This window comes from Sinohyriopsis cumingii, chromosome 9 (assembly GCF_028554795.1).
Source record: "Sinohyriopsis cumingii isolate HCF-2022 chromosome 9, ASM2855479v2, whole genome shotgun sequence".
Lineage (NCBI taxonomy): Eukaryota > Metazoa > Mollusca > Bivalvia > Unionida > Unionidae > Sinohyriopsis > Sinohyriopsis cumingii.
Genome location: NC_142969.1, coordinates 24,943,748 through 24,965,162, shown reverse-complemented (window position 1 = coordinate 24,965,162; position 21,415 = coordinate 24,943,748). Strand labels below are relative to the sequence as shown.

The 21,415-nt window shown below is 35.0% G+C and overlaps 1 protein-coding gene and 1 long non-coding RNA gene across 2 annotated transcripts in view; one reads left to right on the top strand and one right to left on the bottom strand.

Annotated features, from left to right (window-relative positions):
* The window catches only part of LOC149791412 (arylsulfatase B-like), a 30,553-nt gene extending 25,561 nt beyond the window's left edge, over positions 1 to 4,992 (top strand). Inside the window, exons 8-9 of the mRNA XM_089969950.1 lie at positions 976 to 1,129; positions 2,589 to 4,992. Of these exons, the coding sequence (XP_089826076.1) occupies positions 976 to 1,129; positions 2,589 to 3,441 (1,007 nt within the window). The 3' untranslated portion in view covers positions 3,442 to 4,992. The remainder of the gene's footprint in view (positions 1 to 975; positions 1,130 to 2,588) is intronic.
* Positions 4,993 to 5,127: 135 nt separating this feature from the next.
* On the bottom strand, positions 5,128 to 20,198 carry LOC149791411 (uncharacterized). The gene is made up of 3 exons (XR_016423351.1): positions 20,133 to 20,198; positions 15,760 to 15,894; positions 5,128 to 6,628 (listed from the first exon to the last, which is right to left on the bottom strand). It is a non-coding gene; the product is annotated as an uncharacterized LOC149791411 (long non-coding RNA).
* Positions 20,199 to 21,415: the final 1,217 nt, after the last annotated feature.

Here is a 21,415-nt window from a genome sequence, read left to right as displayed (position 1 = left end):
TGCATTGGTTCAAGTCCTGAGCGCAGACAATGTGGGTATGTGAGAAAGTTTGCCATTAGCTTCCCATGGATCATTGGTTCTTCCTCCACCTGTGTTATACTGGCTGCCATGTATCATGTGCTGAAAAATGGTGTTAAACCCAAAACAACAACAACAACAGCTTGTCCATATGCCAGAACAGGCTGAATCATTTCATGTTTAAAATGTTTTGCAAGCGTAACATGCTGAATATACTTGTATATAAATTAAGACCCAACTGCAATCAAAAACTGTGGTCTGCCATCATATAATGCACTGGTAGATCAGGGTCTATGCTGTTTGTTTTACTGATTACTCCTTGCAAACAGAGTTGATCCAGATCTGCTGGCACATTTTGCAATGACAGATCTCGGTCTGTACAGTTCGCAGTTGGACTCTCCTTTTAGGCAAGTATATACGGTATATACTTATAAAACTGTGTTCACTTATTTCATACATTTTTTCACTGGCTAGTTATTTCCTAAATGTTTTGCCTTTGGGCATTTTATTAAATGGAATTGGCATCATCCACACTTGCCATGGACTTGACTGCTTTTGCTCATGTGCCATCCAATACAATGAACAGTTTGTAAGATCTCCAAATGTTTTCTAATTGACTACAGTTTTTGAATTCGGATAGATCCGAGTAAAATTTAAAATTGTTAATGGAGAAATGAAGGGGATTTACCAAACTTAGATGGGTATTTACAAAAGAAAACGTAAGGAACACAATGAAAACATAGAGGAGCACTCATAATTAAGGCAGGGTGCAGTGCTCCTCTAAATATAGTGTGCTGGAATGCTGTATAATTGTATTGTGCTGAATGCCAGTGCAAGAAGGCAGTCTTTTACACTCAAGTCACACATTTATGTCTAATAAACACTAAGGTATGGAATTTTTTTTACTAGATTATTTAATTCTTAAATATTGATGAAAGTCCTTTCCTGGTGTTACAGGTATGATGGCAGCCCTTGACGATTCTGTTGGATCTGTTGTTGCTGCTTTGAAATCTCGTGGGATGATCGACAACTCCATCATTATGTTCACAACTGACAATGGAGGGCCTGCCAATGGTTTTGATGCCAATGCAGCTAACAATTTTCCATTAAGGTGATACATTTATATCACTTACCCTTCCCCCTTCCATATACAGGGGTCATACAGCTATCGCTATGTCTGTCTGTAAACATATTTATCAGGAGCATAGTCTCAAACCATGCAAAATATATCAGCTTAACTGCTTGAATTTACCAGATTGTACACTAGAATCAGCATCTGTGGTAATTTTTATTGCTTTCTAGATTTGAGAATGATACTAGAGTAAAAAAAAATAATAAATCAATTAGCCATCATGTCATATCTACCTCCTGTTAAAACTTTGTAAAGTTTACCATTGGTAAATGAGCTACGTATAATGAGACAGAAAACTTATGGTTACATAAATTGCAAAGACTACAATTTTGTTTTTTATAGTTAAAAATATTATAAAATAGGAATGAATGCTACCTTTATGTTGAATTTGTTTTTTATTGTTTTTATCAAGACTATTGCACTTCAGTCACATGTCAGATTTACTTGCAACCTTTCTCATCCCATGCTTTCAAAGTTTTGATGTTTTTTCAAGAATGATCACTTCTAGTAATGCATTATGGGATTGCAGACAGCATGCATGATTTACTTGTGTTTGAAGCTGAAGAGGATAGCGTTGTGCAAGCTGCATACCTCCAAAACTGATAATTTGACAATGGAAGTGCTTCACTGAGCATTGTCAGTTTTACATTTTGCAAAATCACATGTTAATACAGTTTTATGAAGCATTTTTTTTTCCCTTAGCTCAGGTTACAGTTATGACATATATTAAATTGACCTAAGCAAGGCATGAAAAGAAAATAAGTAAGAGGGGCCAAGTGTTGGAACTGTTTTGTTGCTCATAATATATGTGTCCACCGAGTTAGTCAGCTTAGAGGTAGTATCCAAAATTGAATAGCTAATCACCAGATAATAGAGGCAATTGGTAATGATAATGCTAAGTGCCATTCAAGCACAAAACATTATGGGATATACTGAGTATAAGACTATTTTCTGTGACCCTGAGCTTTGCCGTACATGGGATTAGTATAATGATGGAAAATGGATAGCCTGGGCATAGCAACCAGTCCAATAAAAAATTATCGCCCGATTTATTTTGTTAATTTTTGTAAAAAATAGTCATTGAGCAGTTCAGACAATTCATGATTGGTAAGCACAGCTATATCAAACTAAAGTAAAAAAAATGTCATGCTCATTTTTTTGTGCACAACTTTTGGTGCATTAAATATATGTTTTGCAGAACTTGGTGCCTGTTTTGTACAAGTCCTACATGGGTACAACTTGACTGAAACACTGTTCATTATAGGAGAATGAAGATATATAATTGACTGTGGAAATACGGTATCACGGGTCAGATGGTTACCTTTTGGCTGAGACTATGTTTCTAGTACAATAGAAATTCTATGTACATTTAAAAATATAACGTTTATTTCTGTCTCCAAGCCAAAGTCTGTTAATTTTCCATGCTGTTTTTTTCCAGGGGTGTGAAAGCCACACTGTGGGAGGGAGGAGTGCGAGGAGTGGGGTTCATCAACAGTGCTTTACTCCAGAAGACAGGCTATGTCAATGAAGAGATGTTCCATGTGTGTGACTGGCTACCCACCCTCTATAGAGCAGCAGGGGGAGACCCAAGTGAGATGGAAAACTTGGATGGATACGATTTATGGGACATGTTATCAAAAGATACCAAGTCAAAACGTACAGAGATCTTGCACAATATTGATCCAAAGGGGAATTTTGGAGGCCTACAAGTCGGGGATTATAAGATTTTGGTTGGAGATGTAGGGATGTCTTGGGATGATTGGTATCCCCCATGGCAGAGCCCAGCTGATAGTGTCTTACTGCATGTCAATAACTCCCGCAGTTTCCATAGAAATGGACTCAGAGCTCATATTCCAGACCATCATATTGCTAAAACAAGTGTTGAAGACCTTGTGAAAGTATTCCATATGGGATTGGAATCTAGAATTACAGATATTCCATATGACATGTTAAAAACAAATTTCCCTATTGTGGATATGGAAAAGATGAAGTCTCGACCAAAGAGGTCATATGTCCATGGAAGTACTCCTGTCAAAATTGAATGTGGTCCAAAACCATTTAATGCTTCCACAAGCTGTGAACCAACCAAGTCGCCATGTTTATTTCATATTCCATCTGACCCTTGTGAATATTACAACATAGCAGACCAAAACAAGGACCTTGTCATTAGTCTTCTTGTCAGACTTAATCAGTATGCCATGACAATGGTACCCCCTTTGAATACCCCTGTGGACCCAGCAGGAAACCCCAAATATCATAATGGTACATGGGTTCCATGGGTCACGTTGTAGACTTAAAAACAGGTTACTCACACTATCATTTGAGAAAATTTCCTCAAAATTTTTCAGTATCAGAGATAATCTTGTAACAGTGAGGTATTTAAAAGACCATGTCTTTGGTCAACTGTTGGTTTCGATTTCCAAGTACCATATTTACTAACTAATAAGTCTAGTCCAACTGCAAATTTTCAGGTTCAAGTTCTTGAAAGTTAGATTCAGGGGTGGGGATGCATCATTACACAAATGCAGGCTAGGCACCAGGTTTGCAGAACATTGTTTTTCTTATACTTTGGTGAACATCTTTATTTAGTACCTACAGTATTTTTATTTAATTATTAATTTATATATTCTTGGCATATCAGTATTTTTGTTTACCCCCAAAATTGGTTTCTACTTAATATCTACTCAGGTCGCATAATTCTTACCTTACTTTCTCTAGAGTTGGCACCAAATTGCAGATTTTGACTCGTATAATAATTGCTTGAATAATAAATGCTTGATGTATATTTTTCAGTAAATAGTTTGACTGAATTTACAGATGCCTTGTACATTCATTCCAGACTATTTTGTTTTACTTTCTTTACAATTTTCAATACTCAAAACTTAAAATTTTTGTTTGCTTTTGTTAGTTACTTATTAAGGTTTACTCTTGCAGCGGTATACTAATATTTCATTTTACTCTAAATTGACTCTTATTTTACTCTAAATCGACTCTTCATTTTTAGAATTGAATCATTATTTTTACCAGATAACAAAAGTTTATCACAGTGGCAAAAAAATAATTGCAAGTTGTTGTGCTCGTGTCACATTTAAATATGAGGGACAATTTTGAAATGGGAGACAAATTATGACTCTGATTAACCGTGTCCGAGAATGTTCCCTAAATTCCCAAAATTACATTCAGCAAGTTGGATCCATTTAAGTAATGACATGAAATAATATTTTGGGAATAGACTGATTGTAACTTGCTTTAATGTTTGTAGGAGGAACAAAATGTTGACACAGATAGATAAAGTAATGATATGTGTTGAAAGATTGCAACTGAAAGATGTATGAAGATACTACAAATTCTGGACAGAGTTATTTTTGAAATTAGTGGACATGTGCACTTATTTTTTATATTTGCTTATTGATATTGAAATGTTGATTGGTTGTTAAATGTTTTTATGGGACTTTCAACACATTTTTGGCTGTATCATGCTGATTAAATGGGAGCTTAGCACCACTCCCAAGGATTCACTTAGACAGCCAACTTGGGCTGGCCAGAGTGGGTATTGAACCCACAACCCATAGATTATGAATCCAGCACTCTACCAGACAATAGTTATGCAGATCAGCCGTATTACTGAGCATTGTTGATTAAAGGAAGGCCAGAGAGCAAAAAGGAAATGGCATAATTGAAACAAAGTTAATAAAAAGATACCTTTGTAATTTAATTAGCGGTGGATTATTTGTCCAATTAAAGTTATATACTCATACCTGAGAAAATTGGAGAAATTTTTTTTTTAATGTTGAAAATACAGGTAACAATAAACAAGATAAATAAACATTCCATAAGAAGTGTCTTTGTTGTTTTGGTTATCTTGTTTTCACTCTCTTCTTCTTTAATTACCCATATACTTGTCCACAAATTGATCACTTCTTTACTATTAAGAAGACTCTATATATTTTTTTTACACTTGCCTGCCTACATGCCTTGATATTGATTAAAATAAACAATTGTACAGCTGTAACATCTAACTCTATGACCATAGTGTGCAACAGAATGGAGATTGATTACAGAATCTGAGTGTTCTGCAGTAATGTTACTCATGCAGTGGCTTTTTTCATTTTGAATGACCAAAGACTGCACTCATTTTAGTTTTTGTAAAATCATCATACAGCTGAGTTTTGAACAAGATGTGACAATTAAGTCTTGATTTCTGAGAAAGATGTGGCAGTCAAAGACTTGAATGTCTGAGAAGGATGTGACATTCAAGTCTTGATATCTGGGTGATGTGACAGTCAAGTCATGATATCTGAGAAGGATGTGACAGTCAAGTCTTGATATCTGAGAAGGATGTGACAGTGAAGTCTTGATAGCTTGCAAAGATGTGACAGTCAAGAACTATAGGTTCTTTAAATGATTAAGATGTATTTACCTCTATTTCTAGATCTAAAATTCTAAAATATACCAGCATTAGTATTTTTTTGGTAATACTTGTAAAAATTAGTGTCCACACATGCAAGATGCTTTCTATAGATTAGATGAAAGCATATGATTTTCAGTGAGATAGATGAATCTGGAGGATTCTGAGACAACAGACAATACGAGTCAGGGATAAAATTCAGGCAGCACTGATACAAAGTGAGCACATTACAGTTGCATTATCAGGGTTTTTCTAATACTAGGTTATTCTCAAGAAGGTGAATCATCTCTGAAGTATACGTGATAAAGAAAGGCCATGGTGTCTATGTTTTGGATGAGTCAATTATGTATCTGGGACTGGTACATTCGCCTCAGAATTTGAATGTTGGTGAAGTTTAAATATTTCAAAATTAAAATACCTGTATTTGCATTCATGCAAAAAATATAAAAAGGACAAAAGATGGGACATTGACACAAAGGCAGAGGTCAGGTTTAATGAGGATTTGTCCATGTAGCATGGTTTGTATCATATATTTATAACCCTGCATGGGTGGCTGAGATGTCTAAGGTCAGGTTTAATGGGTATCTGTCCATGTAGCATGATGTGTATCATATATTTATAGCCCTGCATGGGTGGCAGAGTTGTCTAAGGTCGGGTTTAATGAGAATTTGTCCATCTAGCATGGTTTGTATTATATATTTATAGTCCTGCATGGGTGGCTGAGTGGTCCCAGGCACTCACTTTCACAGATTACAGTAGAACCTGTCTTGAAAGACCACCCCTTTTGCCAAAAATTATGGTCTTTCAAGACAGGTGGTCTCTCATAACAGGTCATAATGCTATATAATCAATCTGCACATTGAGAATATGGTCTCTCAATACAGGTGGTCATTCAAGACAGGTTTTACTGTACTGACAAATTGAAGTGACCTTTCATCTCAATCCATGTGGATTCGAGTCTCAGGCTTGGCAAACAAGGGTATGTGACAAAGTGTTTGTTCTTCTCAGGTTTTTCATGGGTTCTTCATCCACCAAATATATCCTGACTGCCATGTATAGTCTATCATGTGCTGAAAAATGGGATTGAACCATAACAACAACAAGAACATGAGTGAATGCCTGAATGTGATAAGGCTGGACATATATTGCATTTTCAGACTATATGACAAAATGGCCACACTACAATACTATTATAAAATAGTGATGATTTATTTTTAATAAGAAAAATGGTACACTGTGAATGGTTAAAAAAAGGAAAATGTAACTCTTGATGTGATTCAACCACAATACTTCTGACAACTTTTCCATTCACTCTGTTTAGAGAGCTAATCCGAATACATGGTGCAGTGTTGACAAATTTAATAAATCATTGGGAATTTTGAACTGTATTTTGTATTTATTTAAAAGTAAGTCTTTCATGTAGAACATTGGTTAGTACCTCCACAATTTAACTTTATTTTTATCCCCTACCCTTTAAAAAAACCCAGCATGTTACAAGATTCTTTGGAGCAAACATTTGGGAATTACATGTACTCTGCAGTAAATTTGTATTAAAGCTTTTAGCCTCACCCCCACCCAGAATTTAAAGAAAATAAAACATGCAAAATAAACAAAAATTAAAATAAGCTTAAGATGGCAGAATCTTTTGAGACAAATGCACACTAAGTCAAGCCTTATCCTATTCCATACTTTTGTGATTTTTGGAGAATTTTTTTATATTTTATCAAGATTGTTTTCAGATGTTTTGAAAATGTTTGATACTATATATATTTTTCAAAACTTTTAACATAAACATATATTTTTCAATTTTTGTATATATATTTTCCAAAATTTCTTTTATATTTTTTCCTTCCCAATTTTTTTTCTTCAGAATAGTTATTCATTTTTCTCATAAATGTCTGGATGACATTTTATTTAGTTCATTACAACTCCATGTGGTGGTTAACACTTAATAATATGTATAACATGTTTCATATCTACTTTTTCAAATAATGTATTTTGTGGAATATATGATTAAAACTTTTTTAATAATTGATATTGAAAATCCTTCTGCTTTTTTATTTTTTATTTCTATCATTAAACATTAAGTTAATATTCTTTAGGCCTTTTCCAAAAAATTCTTTTACTGGCCATCCATTACATTCATCGTTTGATTTACATACAGTTTTTTTTATTGGTTGTATTGCATAAAGGATGATGGGTAATTACTGTTATCATACATCACATAAAGGATGATGGGTAATTACTGGTATCATACATCACATAAAAGATGAGGGTAATTTCTGGTATCATACATCACATAAAGGATGATGGGTAATTACTGGTATCATACATCACATAAAAGATGATGGGTAATTACTGGTATCATACATTACATAAAGGATGATGGGTAATTTACTGGTATCATGCATCACATGGTTCTCTTTCACATGACCATAGCTATTTTCTGTTTTAAATTCCAATAAAAGAACACCAGTTTCCTTATATAATAATGATCATTTTCATCAAATGTGCATTTTAAGCAATTGTTTAAAATTCATACATAAGCAATTTACTCGTATCAAATAAATCCTAGTATATACCTACCTATTCAACATCAATTTTGATTTAAGCCTGTGAACTATTAAGTTCACAGTAAATATATTTTGGTTACAAATTCAATGTAAACGAAGTAGAGCAATTCAATATAGATCATTAGATAAACATTGGAAACAACACAAGCACACCAATGATATGTGCTACGGAAGTAAAAAAATGAAAAGAATCTGAGGATCACAAAAATGAATATATGCAATGGACAAATAAAGACAATAAATGGCAATTAAATAAAGAAATGGAAGAGGAAAAGAGTAAATATGTCAATGTTTATGGTTTAATTGAGCAATGCTTTTATGGTAGGTTGCATAGCATACACTGCAAATTACATTTTAATAATTTTTGACAGGTGATCATTATTCTGTGATTGAATACCTTGAAAAGTATTTAAAAATCAGTGGTCAATACGATGTGTTGTATGATGCATTTCATGTGAATAAATGTGTTATCATGAACCAATAAAATAATACCACTTTTGTTTTTGAACAGGGTGTCCACTGAGATCTTTTAAAACAAATAAACAGAAATAAGCAAATTTTATAATTGTATGACATAGTATGCATCAGACATGAAAAATAACTTAGTAACTTGAACTTGAAATGAATGCTCATTTTATTTCTTGCTTTTCAACAGCATCACGGACATAGGTGAAAATCGTATGAATTTAGATTGCTACTAATGTAGCCATTTACACTGAAGTCCCACCATATGAGTGTAAAAATGTATTTTTTTTTATATGTATGCTCAGCTATATAGAGGATTTTTGCATAATCAGAGACAACAGAACAGGAGGACTAGGTAAACTTGTGTCAAAGTTAAAATGTTGGAGGTCATGAAAACACTGGAAAGTATAAAATGTATGTTTTAATTAAAAAAGTTAGAATTAAGAAAAAAGGTCAAAAATTAAAATGTCAGAGGTATAAAAATGTAGCTAAATTAAAATACCATGGGTCATGTAAAAGGGAAGTATGAGATAGATTTAATCAAATGGTATAAATATATTAAGAGATTTAATCAGATGGTATAAACATAGTGAGTATTCTATATTTGACAGTTCATCTTGAGATGACAGTAATAAACCTGCAGAATAACCATTTATAACTGGAAAATTTAAATAGATTACATACTTTTTGTTATCTTCGTAGCACAATGAAAGATTTCTTACAAAAGTTACAACACTGCTTTTTATAATGTGGAATTTACTGGAGACAATTGATTAATTTAAGTTCCTAAGACTGATTTAAATGATACTGTGCTTTGAATAAATTAAGTTTTTATTTTTGTTCACTGATTATGCAAAGATGTGGCAAAAGGTAAAAAGTATTGAAGCTCTAATATGAAATAACCAAAAACCGGCTTGATGTATAATTTTAAAAGTTCTGCTGAGTGCGGCCACCACCATCACCAATTAACACAGAAGAAAGGAACAGGAAAAACAAGAGCAAAGAAATAATACTAAGAAGAGGAAACAATTAGCAACCCACCAAGCTGTGAACAAAGGAAGTACACAGAACAAAGTTACTCTCAAACAAAGGAACGATAGGAACACGTAACAGAAAACAAAGGAACAAAGGAGAGACTTGGAGCGGAGGAGCAGACTGGGCGTTGGGACAAAAACAAAAGATAAGTCATCGTTCAATGCTAGATGCATTTTAAGTAAAAGAATGCAAACTAGGTCCAAACAAATGGCTCTGTTCAATCCAAACACACAAGCCACCAAACAACCCTATCAACAAATCGGTAAAAATAATGGATGTATCACAACTCCAAACAGCACCAATAAAGCATGTAAAACAAGGAAGATTAACACAAGTCGTACCAACCACAGCAAACTCCAATTCAACCAACATCACACTGGGACCCCAAATTCTGGTAACAAACACAGACCAAACAAATCACAAACCAGCAGACATAACTAACACACACCCCCCACCAACAGAAACTACTAGAAATACAAAACTACACTCCAGGGAACAATATAAATACAATGCCAATACTATTGCCAATCCTCTTCAAGGAAGCGGAAAAACCACACACAAATGAAGATATAGAAACCACTATTCCAAACCTAACAAATGAATTTGACAGTAACCTACTTACCTTAAACTCCCCACAATTAGACCGCATAACCATAACCAGCACCCCAAAATTCACCAAAAATGAAATAACCAATCCTAGAAACATGCAAACAAACCAACAACAGGAAATCAAGCAAAAAACAATAAATCAAAACATTAGGAAAGAAACTATACACTCAAGCCAAACTCCTGGACCATCTGGGATAATAACACCATGGGAACCACCAACCTATGGGAACAAATCCAATGAATTAGACACTACCAAACTATCCAGCAGCATCACTAATAAGGCAACGCAAAGACCCCAAACAACCCAAAACCCCAAAAACATATACCTAGGTAAAGGCAAGGGCCCGCTAAAACCCCAAAACAACCAAAACCCCCCCACAAGTAAGGTTAACTCAAAACAGGAAATAAAACAACAACAGAACCCCCAAAACAAAATTCACAATTATCATTCCATCGAACACACCATATACATAAGCAGCAGGTGCAACAGAATTACTAGTCTAAGTACCAATAGTATTATGACAGCACTGGCCAAAATTCAAACTGATAAGACCAAGGCAAAACTACCTGATTGTCCAATGCAGCACAATTCAACAGGTGGAAAAATTCATCCAATTTGAAACTATAGGCCGAATAAAGATCAAAGTAGAGAGACACCATAGCACTCAAAGGAAAACACGAGTCACTTCATACTCCAAGCACAGTGAAACCACAACTAATCTGGCTGAACCCACTAAAACCACTATCTTTAAAAAAGTAATAGCACTAAACGGATACAACAAGGACATAAGCAATAAACTCCTACTTCATAAACTCACAGCAAATGGAACACAGACCACCAAAGTCTATCGTCTTAAAAATCACAAGGGACAAGAAACAAACAAAGCAGTTATAGAGGCTACCGAGCCAATACCCTCAATAATAAAACTAGGACAGTCAGGGGTGTACCATAAGCTGGAAAACTACATAATTTGGCCAAGATTTTGCACCAAATGCCTGCACTGGGGACACTATGCCCTCAGATGTAGATTCAAACCAAGATGTAAGTACTGTGGAGGTCCAGACAAAGGAGAATGCCACACAACTAAACAAAAATGTGCTAACTGTAAAGAAAACCATTATCCTAGATCGGCAGAATGCAGATTTGCAATAAAAGAGAAACAAATAGTGGACTTAATGAACGAAAAACACCTCACCTACCATTCTGCCAAAAACATTATTTGTAAAAACAACCTCAACACACCCAAATCTACCTCTGAAACAATCAATAAGCACCAAAACTCTCCACACAGAATCAGAAGGGAAAACACTGCATCACAAAACATGCCTTCGAATCAGGAAACAAAAGAACCAAAAACTACAACTCACATTGTAACAAACCAAGACCACCCTGATAACACTCCAGATACAAACAAAACTGTCACCTGAAACATCCCCAAACCTAACACACACCCCAACACAGAATTAATACAGGAAGTAATGAACCTAACAACAGGAACCCTAATACAAGATCTCAATAGCATAATGAGAACCCTCAAAACCAATTTCACCATACTAGTTGATTGGACCACAAGACTAACAGATAAAGGCAACGTCAAAAATGGATAGTACAAAAAATAATAAAATCCCCATCTGGCAATGGAACTGCAGAGGAATCTTTAAAAACCTATCAGAACTGCAGAACAAACTGAATAATACGGCCGTAAAACCAGACGTAATCTGCCTACAGGAAACCCTCATAACACATGAACACAAACGCCTGCCCAAACTACAAGGCTATAGCCAGGAAATCTTTAAAAACAGACCCATGGGGCAGAAAGTGGTTGGACTAGCAATTTTTTTGATAGATACACTAATCTACTATGAAATAATAGAAGTACCCCCTAACCTAAACATCAATAATATCATCAAAATAATGTCAGTAATGATAAATATAGGAACCACAAACATTCAAATAATAAATGCATACGACCCAGGGGGTACCTTTTGCCCTACCAATCTAATCTCACTAAGGGCAATCACTAATAACAACAACAACAATCTAATTATCTGTGGCGACTTCAACGCACACAGTGAATTATGGGGAAGTAAAAAGAAAGATCAAAGAGGGAAAATGGTTGAAAAATGGATAACTGTGAACAATCTGGTCATCTTAAATGACGGGTCAAACACTAGATTAAACCCTGAGGATGGCACTCTCTCAGCCATAGACCTAACCATCACTACCCCAAAATTGGCTCAAACAAAACCTCAACACATTCCAAATGAAACCCCACCTAAATGGAGGTACCAACAGGCAGACTGGGACCAATTCCAATTATTACTAGCTAGAGTAAATCCAGATAACTTAGAAAGCCCAAATATTTACATGTATTATGATAACATAACAGACACAATTATAGAGGCAGCTAACTGATGCATCCCAAAGACAACTAATATCCAAAATAAAAACCCTGTACCATGGTGGGCTAAACAGTGCACTATAGCACATAAAGACAAAAAAAGAGCCTTAAATAAATATAAACGCACTAAAAATTCTATCTACTTTCAGCAATATAAAGATAAAGAAAAAGCACTAAAACAAACAATAAAAACTGCTAAAATTAATCTATGGCAAACCTTTTGCTCTAAACTGAGTCTAAAATCAAACTCAAAACAAATATGGGACAAGAAAAAAGCCATAAAAGGGAAAGCAACCACCTCAGCCCCAAAAATTAAAAATGCCATAACAAATAAAGATAAGGCAGACCTCCTAGTGAAGCATTTTTTGAACATGAGTAGCAACAATAACCACACCAGAAACTTTCAAGAACACAAAAAACTAATGGAGGAAACCCGACCTCAAATGTTTCAAGACCAAGGAACAAAAGAATCCCACCTAAATAGTGACATCACAGTACATGAATGGGAGATAGCCCTACGATCCAAAAACGAAACATCCCCTGGTAAGGATCAGTTAGGTTACATTATCTATAAAAAAATCTACCTATCAATATAACAATAGCCATAATTAAACTCTTTAATAGGATATGGGATAAAGGCCAACTACCCACCAAATGGAAACAGGCCATAGTAATACCAATCGACAAGCTAGGTAAAGATCCCAACAACATAAATTCGTAAAGATCCATCTCCCTTACAAACAATATTTGTAAAATAATGGAGACAATAATCGCAAATAGGTTAAAACACCACCTAGAAACCAATAACCTACTCTCAATAAATCAATGTGGCTTTCAGAACAAATGGTCCACCACTGACCTACTTCTCAGATTGGAAACAGACATCAAACTCGCTTTTAACGCACATAGGAAAACCGATCGCAACCTCATAGCGGTTTTTCTAGACCAAGAAAAAGCGTTTGACCTAGTATGGACCAATGGACTAATGGCCAAGTTAAACCAATTTGGAATATCTGGATGCTTGTTCAACTGGATTAGCGATTTCCTCACAGGCCGGAAAATTACCACAAGAAGAGGCAACACCCATTTGGAAGAATTTTCACTTGAAAATGGAACACTGCAAGGCAGTGTAATAAAAAAAAAAAGTCCCTTACTACTTAACCTAATGGTAAACGACCTTGACCTCAATGCAGCCTCCACAAAAATAAACTTGTCACAATTTGCAGATGATAGTGGCATATGGAGGAATGGAACTCCTGCCAATAAAAAGTAAAGTTTTTAAAGACTAGTTAAAGAAATCCAGCAGAGCCTAGACAACATAGGGAGATGGGCGGACAAATAGGGTTTCAAAATATCTCATGAAAAAATTGTGGCAATCATATTTACCCCCAAACGAAATAATAACCTAGTCCATCCAAACTTCTATATACAAAAATCAATTAATCAAATATGTCACAGTAGTAAAATTCCTAGGAATGTTCTTTGACAACCACCTCACATGGAAACAGTACATTGAACAACTCACCCAGAATTGTAAAAAAGATCTCAATTTACTCAGGAATATCACAGGGACTGACTGGGGATCCAACCAGGAAACCCTCCTCACGATATATAAAACCCTAATTAGATCAAAACTGGATTACGGTTGCTAAGCATATAACTTGGCTAAGCAGCCTGTACTACAAAAACTTGACACTATCCAGAGAAAAGCCTTACTATTATGCACAGGAACACTCCCCTCAACATCATTAGAAGAACTACAAACACTAACAGGAGAACTACCCTTAAAATTACGTAGGCAAGAACTGCTCCTCCAATACTCCATTCGATTAGATACCCACCCAGACAACCATCCCACCAAAATAGCTATAAACAAGTGTAAAGTTGTCTTCAAACCCAAAATCATACCCACCACACCAAGTGGCAAAGTAATCCTTGAACTAAGAGAAAAGATACCTCTACTAAAAAAACAGGTAACAAACAATACAGATCAGAACAAATCACCATGGTTACAAAAACCACCAAGGATTAACACTGAAGCTACCAAATTAGCCAATAAAGAAGGACAAGAAAACTTACTAAAACCTGTACTGGTACACGAAATCAACCAAAAATACCCGGACTATGTTAAAATATATACTGATGGATCAAAAACAAACAACCCACCAAGAACAGCAGCAGCAATAGTCATCTCTGAATTCAATATACAAACGGGATCCAGATTACCTGACTATTGCTCCATTTACACCACTGAATTCTGGGCTATACTTGAATCACTACAATGGATCAAAGACAACCAAATACCTAAAGCAGTCATTATAAGCGATTCCCTAAGCGTTATCAAATCGATCCAAAATCACAATACACGCTCTAGGGAACAATTCCTCGACAGAGCATGCCAATTAATCGACGATATCACCACAGCACATCAATTAGTCGAGCTCATGTGGATACCATCGCACGTTTGGAATATCTGGCAATGAAACAGACAAAGTTGCACAAACCAAACTAGGAGATCAAAACTCTATCAAGCTTAACTATAGCTCAACAGAAGCACTAAGCTTTGCACAAACATATGTAGACCAAAAATGGCAAGATTTTTGGAACTCCTCCACAAAAGGTAAAAAGCACCATGAAACCCAAAAAACCATAGATAGGAACATACAGCTACCTAAGGGTACCTATTTAGAACAGAAAACCATAAACAGGATAATAACTGGAAAAACTAAACTAGCAAGCAGTTTTGGAAGGTTTATAGGACCCAAACCAGCAACCATTAACTGCTTTAACTGCCAAACCACCGAAGATCTACACCACGTATTCAATATATGCCCAAAATATCAATCCGCTAGGAAAATATTTATCAAAAACCAAAAAGAGATAGGATCACCACACACATACCCAGAGTTACTTATGGACTCTAATAAAAATAAACAATAAGCATATAAAAATATAAATAAATTCATAGACTCAGCAGGACTTAGGAACAAAATATAATTACTATCCCCACAAAACCAAAAGACCCAGTAACTAGCTAAATAAATTTAGAAGCCCCCACATAAAAACCCATAACATATCATTCAATTTTATAAAAATATTAATAAATAATTCACTTACGAAGCACCTATCAAACACTAAGGAACTGCAAAATCGGATGTCCCAGATGTCCTTAACAAACTGAGTAATCAGCTAGGACTCCGGTTCTAGATGTCCTTAACGAACTGTGTAATTGGCTAGGACTCCAGTCTCCTGCTAAATAAAGTATAAATAACATTCAATCTCTAAAAACAATAAATAAATAACTTAAAGAGGCAATATCTAAAAACTTATAAATAACATAACGTAGGAATCACACCCTAAACACCTCGACTAGTAATACCTTAATAACCTTGAAAATCTCTCTTCATACATGATTTCTACTAACAACCTCTATAAACAGCATAGAACACCCCCCCTTTTTAGAACATTTTAAAAAAACAAAAAAAAAACCCCCAAAAAACAAACCAAAAAGTAAAAACACGCAAGAAACAGCAGGCAAATGCAACAAGAAACCAGCGATGTGAAGCAACCAGGACTGTTCCTGAGCTCTCCTTCCCACTAATAACAGCCAACCATTCAACTGTAAGGGACCTTTATGGACCTGCAGATTGAGGCCAAACTATCAGGGTTCCTTGAACCCATAAAAGCCTGGGGGAGGTGGCACCATTCCCTTCCCCAGGAACAACTAGCAGGCTGTGGTGCAGTCAGAAAAAAGTGGCACATGCACACTTGTGCGCATGCCACTATAATTAAACTCAACAACAACAAAAACCAAAAACGAATAGAGAAATGTTGTTGTTGTTGTTGTTGTAGGGTTTAACGCCATTTTGCAGCACACGATAGGCTACACATGGCAGCCAGTATTAATGGTGGAGGAAGAACCCGGGAAAACCCCGGAAAGAACCACCTACCCACGAGAAGCTACTGGCAAGCTTTCTCACATACCCACATTAGCCGAATCTGAGCGGTGAGATGGCAGTGATCCATAACGGAGAGCGCTTTAGACCGAATAGAGAAATGTAATAGTTTCAAATATAAAAATAATTATTTCATGTCTCATGCTTACCAGATATAATAAAAGAGTTTGATTTGGAATATTTAAGATTTATTTGTTGGCACAGCTATGTAAAGACCATGCTTTTACAGCCTCCAAGACTGAATATCAGTAAACATTTTGAGATATTGTCATCATTGCTTTTCCACAGGAAAATATACATAATAACGCTTTATGATTAATTTAGAATACAATGCAATTTGGCTGACTTAAAAGTTTGACAATACTTATAAATGACAGATAAAAATAGCATTTGAGGTATCTAAACTATGATCCCAAAAGCTGAACTGCCCAAACAAATGTAATTTAATTGTGGGAGCTTATTAAACTGGACAAAAGAAATTAGCAGAATTGAAAGAATGCTAATCAAATACTCTACCCACATATCACACAAGCAAGCAAGAAACAGATTTATGTATAAAAAGGTTTACATCACTCTTGCAGAAGACTAAATTACATCTGACAATGTTGACAAGCACTCAAATGAAAACGATAAAGTTTGAGTCCGATGGTTATAATATAAGGTAGTACGAAGTTGTTTATCAACATGCATAACTTTCACTGTGACATTACAGTCCACAATATTCAATCAAGATTGTACTGGATCGCACCTTTAGGTTGATCTCTTCCGAAACTGTCCAAATACATACTTATTTTGATGTATGTACTTCTTTTATATGTGTAAATAATGACTTTCCAAAGGAATATGGATGTATGAGAATCTGAATGAAGTGAATAATTGCCATTTGATGGTATGTTGAGTAAAATTCTAAAAAAAGTTACACCTATCACTGAAAATGAGTTTCAGTGTTGAACACCTACATGACCTGTATGACATTTACTATAGTACTTAATGCTTTCGGAGATTTGTAATGTGTGCACCTTGTGCTACTGTAAGAACATTATATAGCTATCTGATTTTACTGCACCTTTATTGTGTAGTATGGTGCATCTTTGGCACCTTCTATTTTTGGTCACAATATACAGTGTATTTTCATGTGACAAGCTTTCAGTGCACCTTCACTTCTGTATCTCCTGTTTGCACCTTTTGCCATGGTCATCATAAGTGTTTCAGCAGTGCACCTTCTGTAATAACTCTGGTGGAGATCATAAACATATCCATTCTCGGGACAAAATATCTTCTGTTTGGAGTCTTGTAAAATCATCTACATCAGCATTAGATTGCTCAATTTAAAGTCTCTCGAATTAACAGATTATCCAATTATTCCTTTGTAATTTTCTTTATGCCTACATTGTTATTTTAAATTGTGCTTAAATATATTTATTTACATAAGTGAATAATATCTTTATGTATTAGCAACTGATAGCTGCAGTAATAAAGTTATCTATGTGTTCACAATTTTAGTTTTCGTTGTCTCTTCTATTAGGACCAAAAGTAGGGAACCCACAAACATGTAACTGCCATTTGAGACTGCTCAAAGTAGACCTTGACTGGAGTTTACAATATTGTAATAGAAAGTATTTTGGAACAAGTTTGAATATATCAGAATATAAATTATAACTAATGACTTAAAAGCATTATGTCACAATGGTCATAGACAGCAACAATATCAGATTCATATTTAAACATTTAAGGTAGTCATTAAACTAGTACCATTATTAAGTGTTACAAATATGGCAATGAAAAAAACAACTGACTAGATGAAATGACACAAAAGATAATACAGAAGGTGCCTACAATGCGCTTATTTATTAGACTGAATTCTTAGGCCCATTGATAGATGTGATAACAAAATAATCCATTATAAGCTTGATTTACATCATGCAACTTAACAGGCATAAATAACAGAAAATTAAGAGCCAGCGTATTTGTCCATTAGAAGTCCTGTAGTAATTCTTTCATGGGGATTTTGAAAGCTGCCATATTGTTAGTCATACTATATATGTTAAAGAGTTACTAAAATGAGTTAAAATTACTGTGTTCCAACTAAAAGATATTCAAACAAAGTACCAGAAAGGCTTCAATTTCATTAAGGTACTTGATATCTCACAATTATTATTTGCATGGTAAGTTACAAATACTATGACATACAGGGTTGCCTGTATATTAAAATATTACACATATTGTAATTTTTTCATTTAATTTTTTTTTGAATATTAAAACAAACTGGAACAAAATAGTCAATAAAACAACAATTCAATTGATACCCTCTCTCTCTTTATCTTCAATAAATAATTTGTCCGTCAAGAACCAATGATGTCTTAAATATATGGAATGTTGATTTTACTGTGAATTATACGTATTGTAATTGTAGTTTTGAATCATTGTTAAACTGACCTGCTGCCAAAGTCATGCTCAGTATAATGAAATACCTTACGAGCTACAGAATATGATATTTCAGTATTTAAGGCACAACATGTAATAATTGTCCGTAAGACAAAATGATTTAGGTATTAATTAAAAATACTTAATTCTTACTATATTTTTAGTATCTTTTGTTTGTCTGTCTGTCTTTAGCTCATTTTATATTTAATTATTTACACCATGCTCAAAATTACAGATTTTAGAATCTTGGTAAACTTTGGATAAAGTACAATAAATTTGTGATTCATGTTCAATTCATGTGCGATTGTTTAATCTTGATAATAAAGTATTGTGCTACTTAATCGGGCTTCATGACTTCTGACTACTTGCAGTTCAAACCCAGAACATCTATGCTCCCCTGATATGTAATAACACCCACATCGCTAGAGTGACACCTCTGGAGGCCAGAACGACACCTGTGTTTCTCGATATGAGAGTGATAATCAATAAATACAATCCAAACAAGCAACAACATGCATAACTATTTTATATTGTCCACATGTTTGGCGTGATTTTCTGCTGCCCCATCTGTGTGTAATGATAAAACGGGTGGGTGGGGTCAAGGTTTTGCCATATCGTACGCATTGATTTTAATCAGGGATGGGTCAATATAATTACTTAGCATCAAGACCGCTCCAGTGGCCTAGTTGTTAGAGCATCCTCCTCGGATGCGGGAGGTCGTGGGTTCGATCCCAGACCAAGTCATACCAAAGACTTACAAAAATGGTACTAACAGCTAACTCGCTTGGCGCTCAGCATTAAGAGGTTAGTGTTAGAAATAGTCCTACATGTAAAACATAGTACATGTTGATTTTGTTTAGGCCCACAACATAAATATCATCGTCAGGTCTTACATGTAAGACTAGTGTTAGAACTGGTCGGCCTAGTGTCAGGATAATGTGACTGGGTGGGACGTCATGCTGCGACGTGATGTCACATCACTATAAACTGCCACCTAACAGACATCGTAGCGATATGACTGAAAAATTGTTAAAGCTACGATAAAAATCCAAAACACACACTTAGCGTCAAGTGTTCGAAATTTGTTCAAAATATTTGTTGTTGGGTTACCACCATGTCCAATAAAATCAGCCTGCCACCCCCCGCCAACCTGTATTCGTATCAGTTCCTTATCGCGCCTATTTCGGGTGTCTATTGAAAAACAAAAGAAGAATGTTTTATTTTTAAACATTTCTTCGAATTTGTTACTATCTATCTATAACCATTTCTTCGAAATCGACTGGTTGCTTGTTCTGATATTAATGACATAAACTTATCTTATCATAAGATGAGGAGGACAGTCTGCGACAGTCGTCAACACCTAAGTCAAGTAAATGAGGTAAGTCGTCTGCCTATCATACTTTCTCTAAGATTGGTTTATTAGTTAGGGAGTACATGTAGACTTTATAGTTCTGTACAATATAAAGTTATTGCTATTTACATTTTGTTTTGAATATAGAAAGGCTGAATTACGTTGTTTTTTTTTTTTTAGTCTTAATTTTACTACGATGTCGTGGTTACAAAAGTTGTAGTCCGGCGAAAGAGGCGGGGGTTAGTAATATTTTACTATTATAAAAAAACAAAAAAGTGTTTTTTAGAAGCCCCCTACCCCCCAAAAATGAAGAAAACATTATGGTCTATTGTGTGCAGTTTTCAAGTTTTTAGCTGGCAGATTTTTAGTTCGATATTCAGTTTGCTTTTCCAGACCCATTTAAATAGTTTGACATTTATGGTACCGTAAGGACCCTTGTGTACACCACAACATATATGTCAAAATAGCGATAAAAAATGGGGTGGAAGGGTATGAGGAAACCCACTTTTAGTAAATGATGGATTAATTGATTAAGTTCAAATGTGTCACCATTCAAGCTTTAACGAAATTAGATAGCCTGTGTAATTTTTTAAAACCGAAAGTAAAAGATGAGGATGTTGAAATTTAACAATTCAACATTGCACCAATACACAGGTGCTCGAAGCGAGCTTGATGTTAAGAAAAAAACCAATCATCTCAAGGAAAAAAATCGTACAGAGTGACAAAAATACCTTAGATTACCCCGATGACCCGTTTTGACATAGGACCCTCTCTATTATAATATATAAGAGTCCAATGTCAGAACGGGTCATCGGGGTAATCTAAGGTATTTTTGTCACTTTGTATGATTTTTTTACTTTAGATTATTATTATTTTTTAACATCCAGCTTGCGTCGAGCACCTGTGCACCAATATTGCTGCTGTTTAATAAGTATGGTAATGTTGTTTTTCAGCGTCATAATATTTCTGCAACCTCTTGACAATGTTCCTTAACTATTCGAATCGGTGAAGAATTAGATCTACTTTGTAAAAGACACATGTT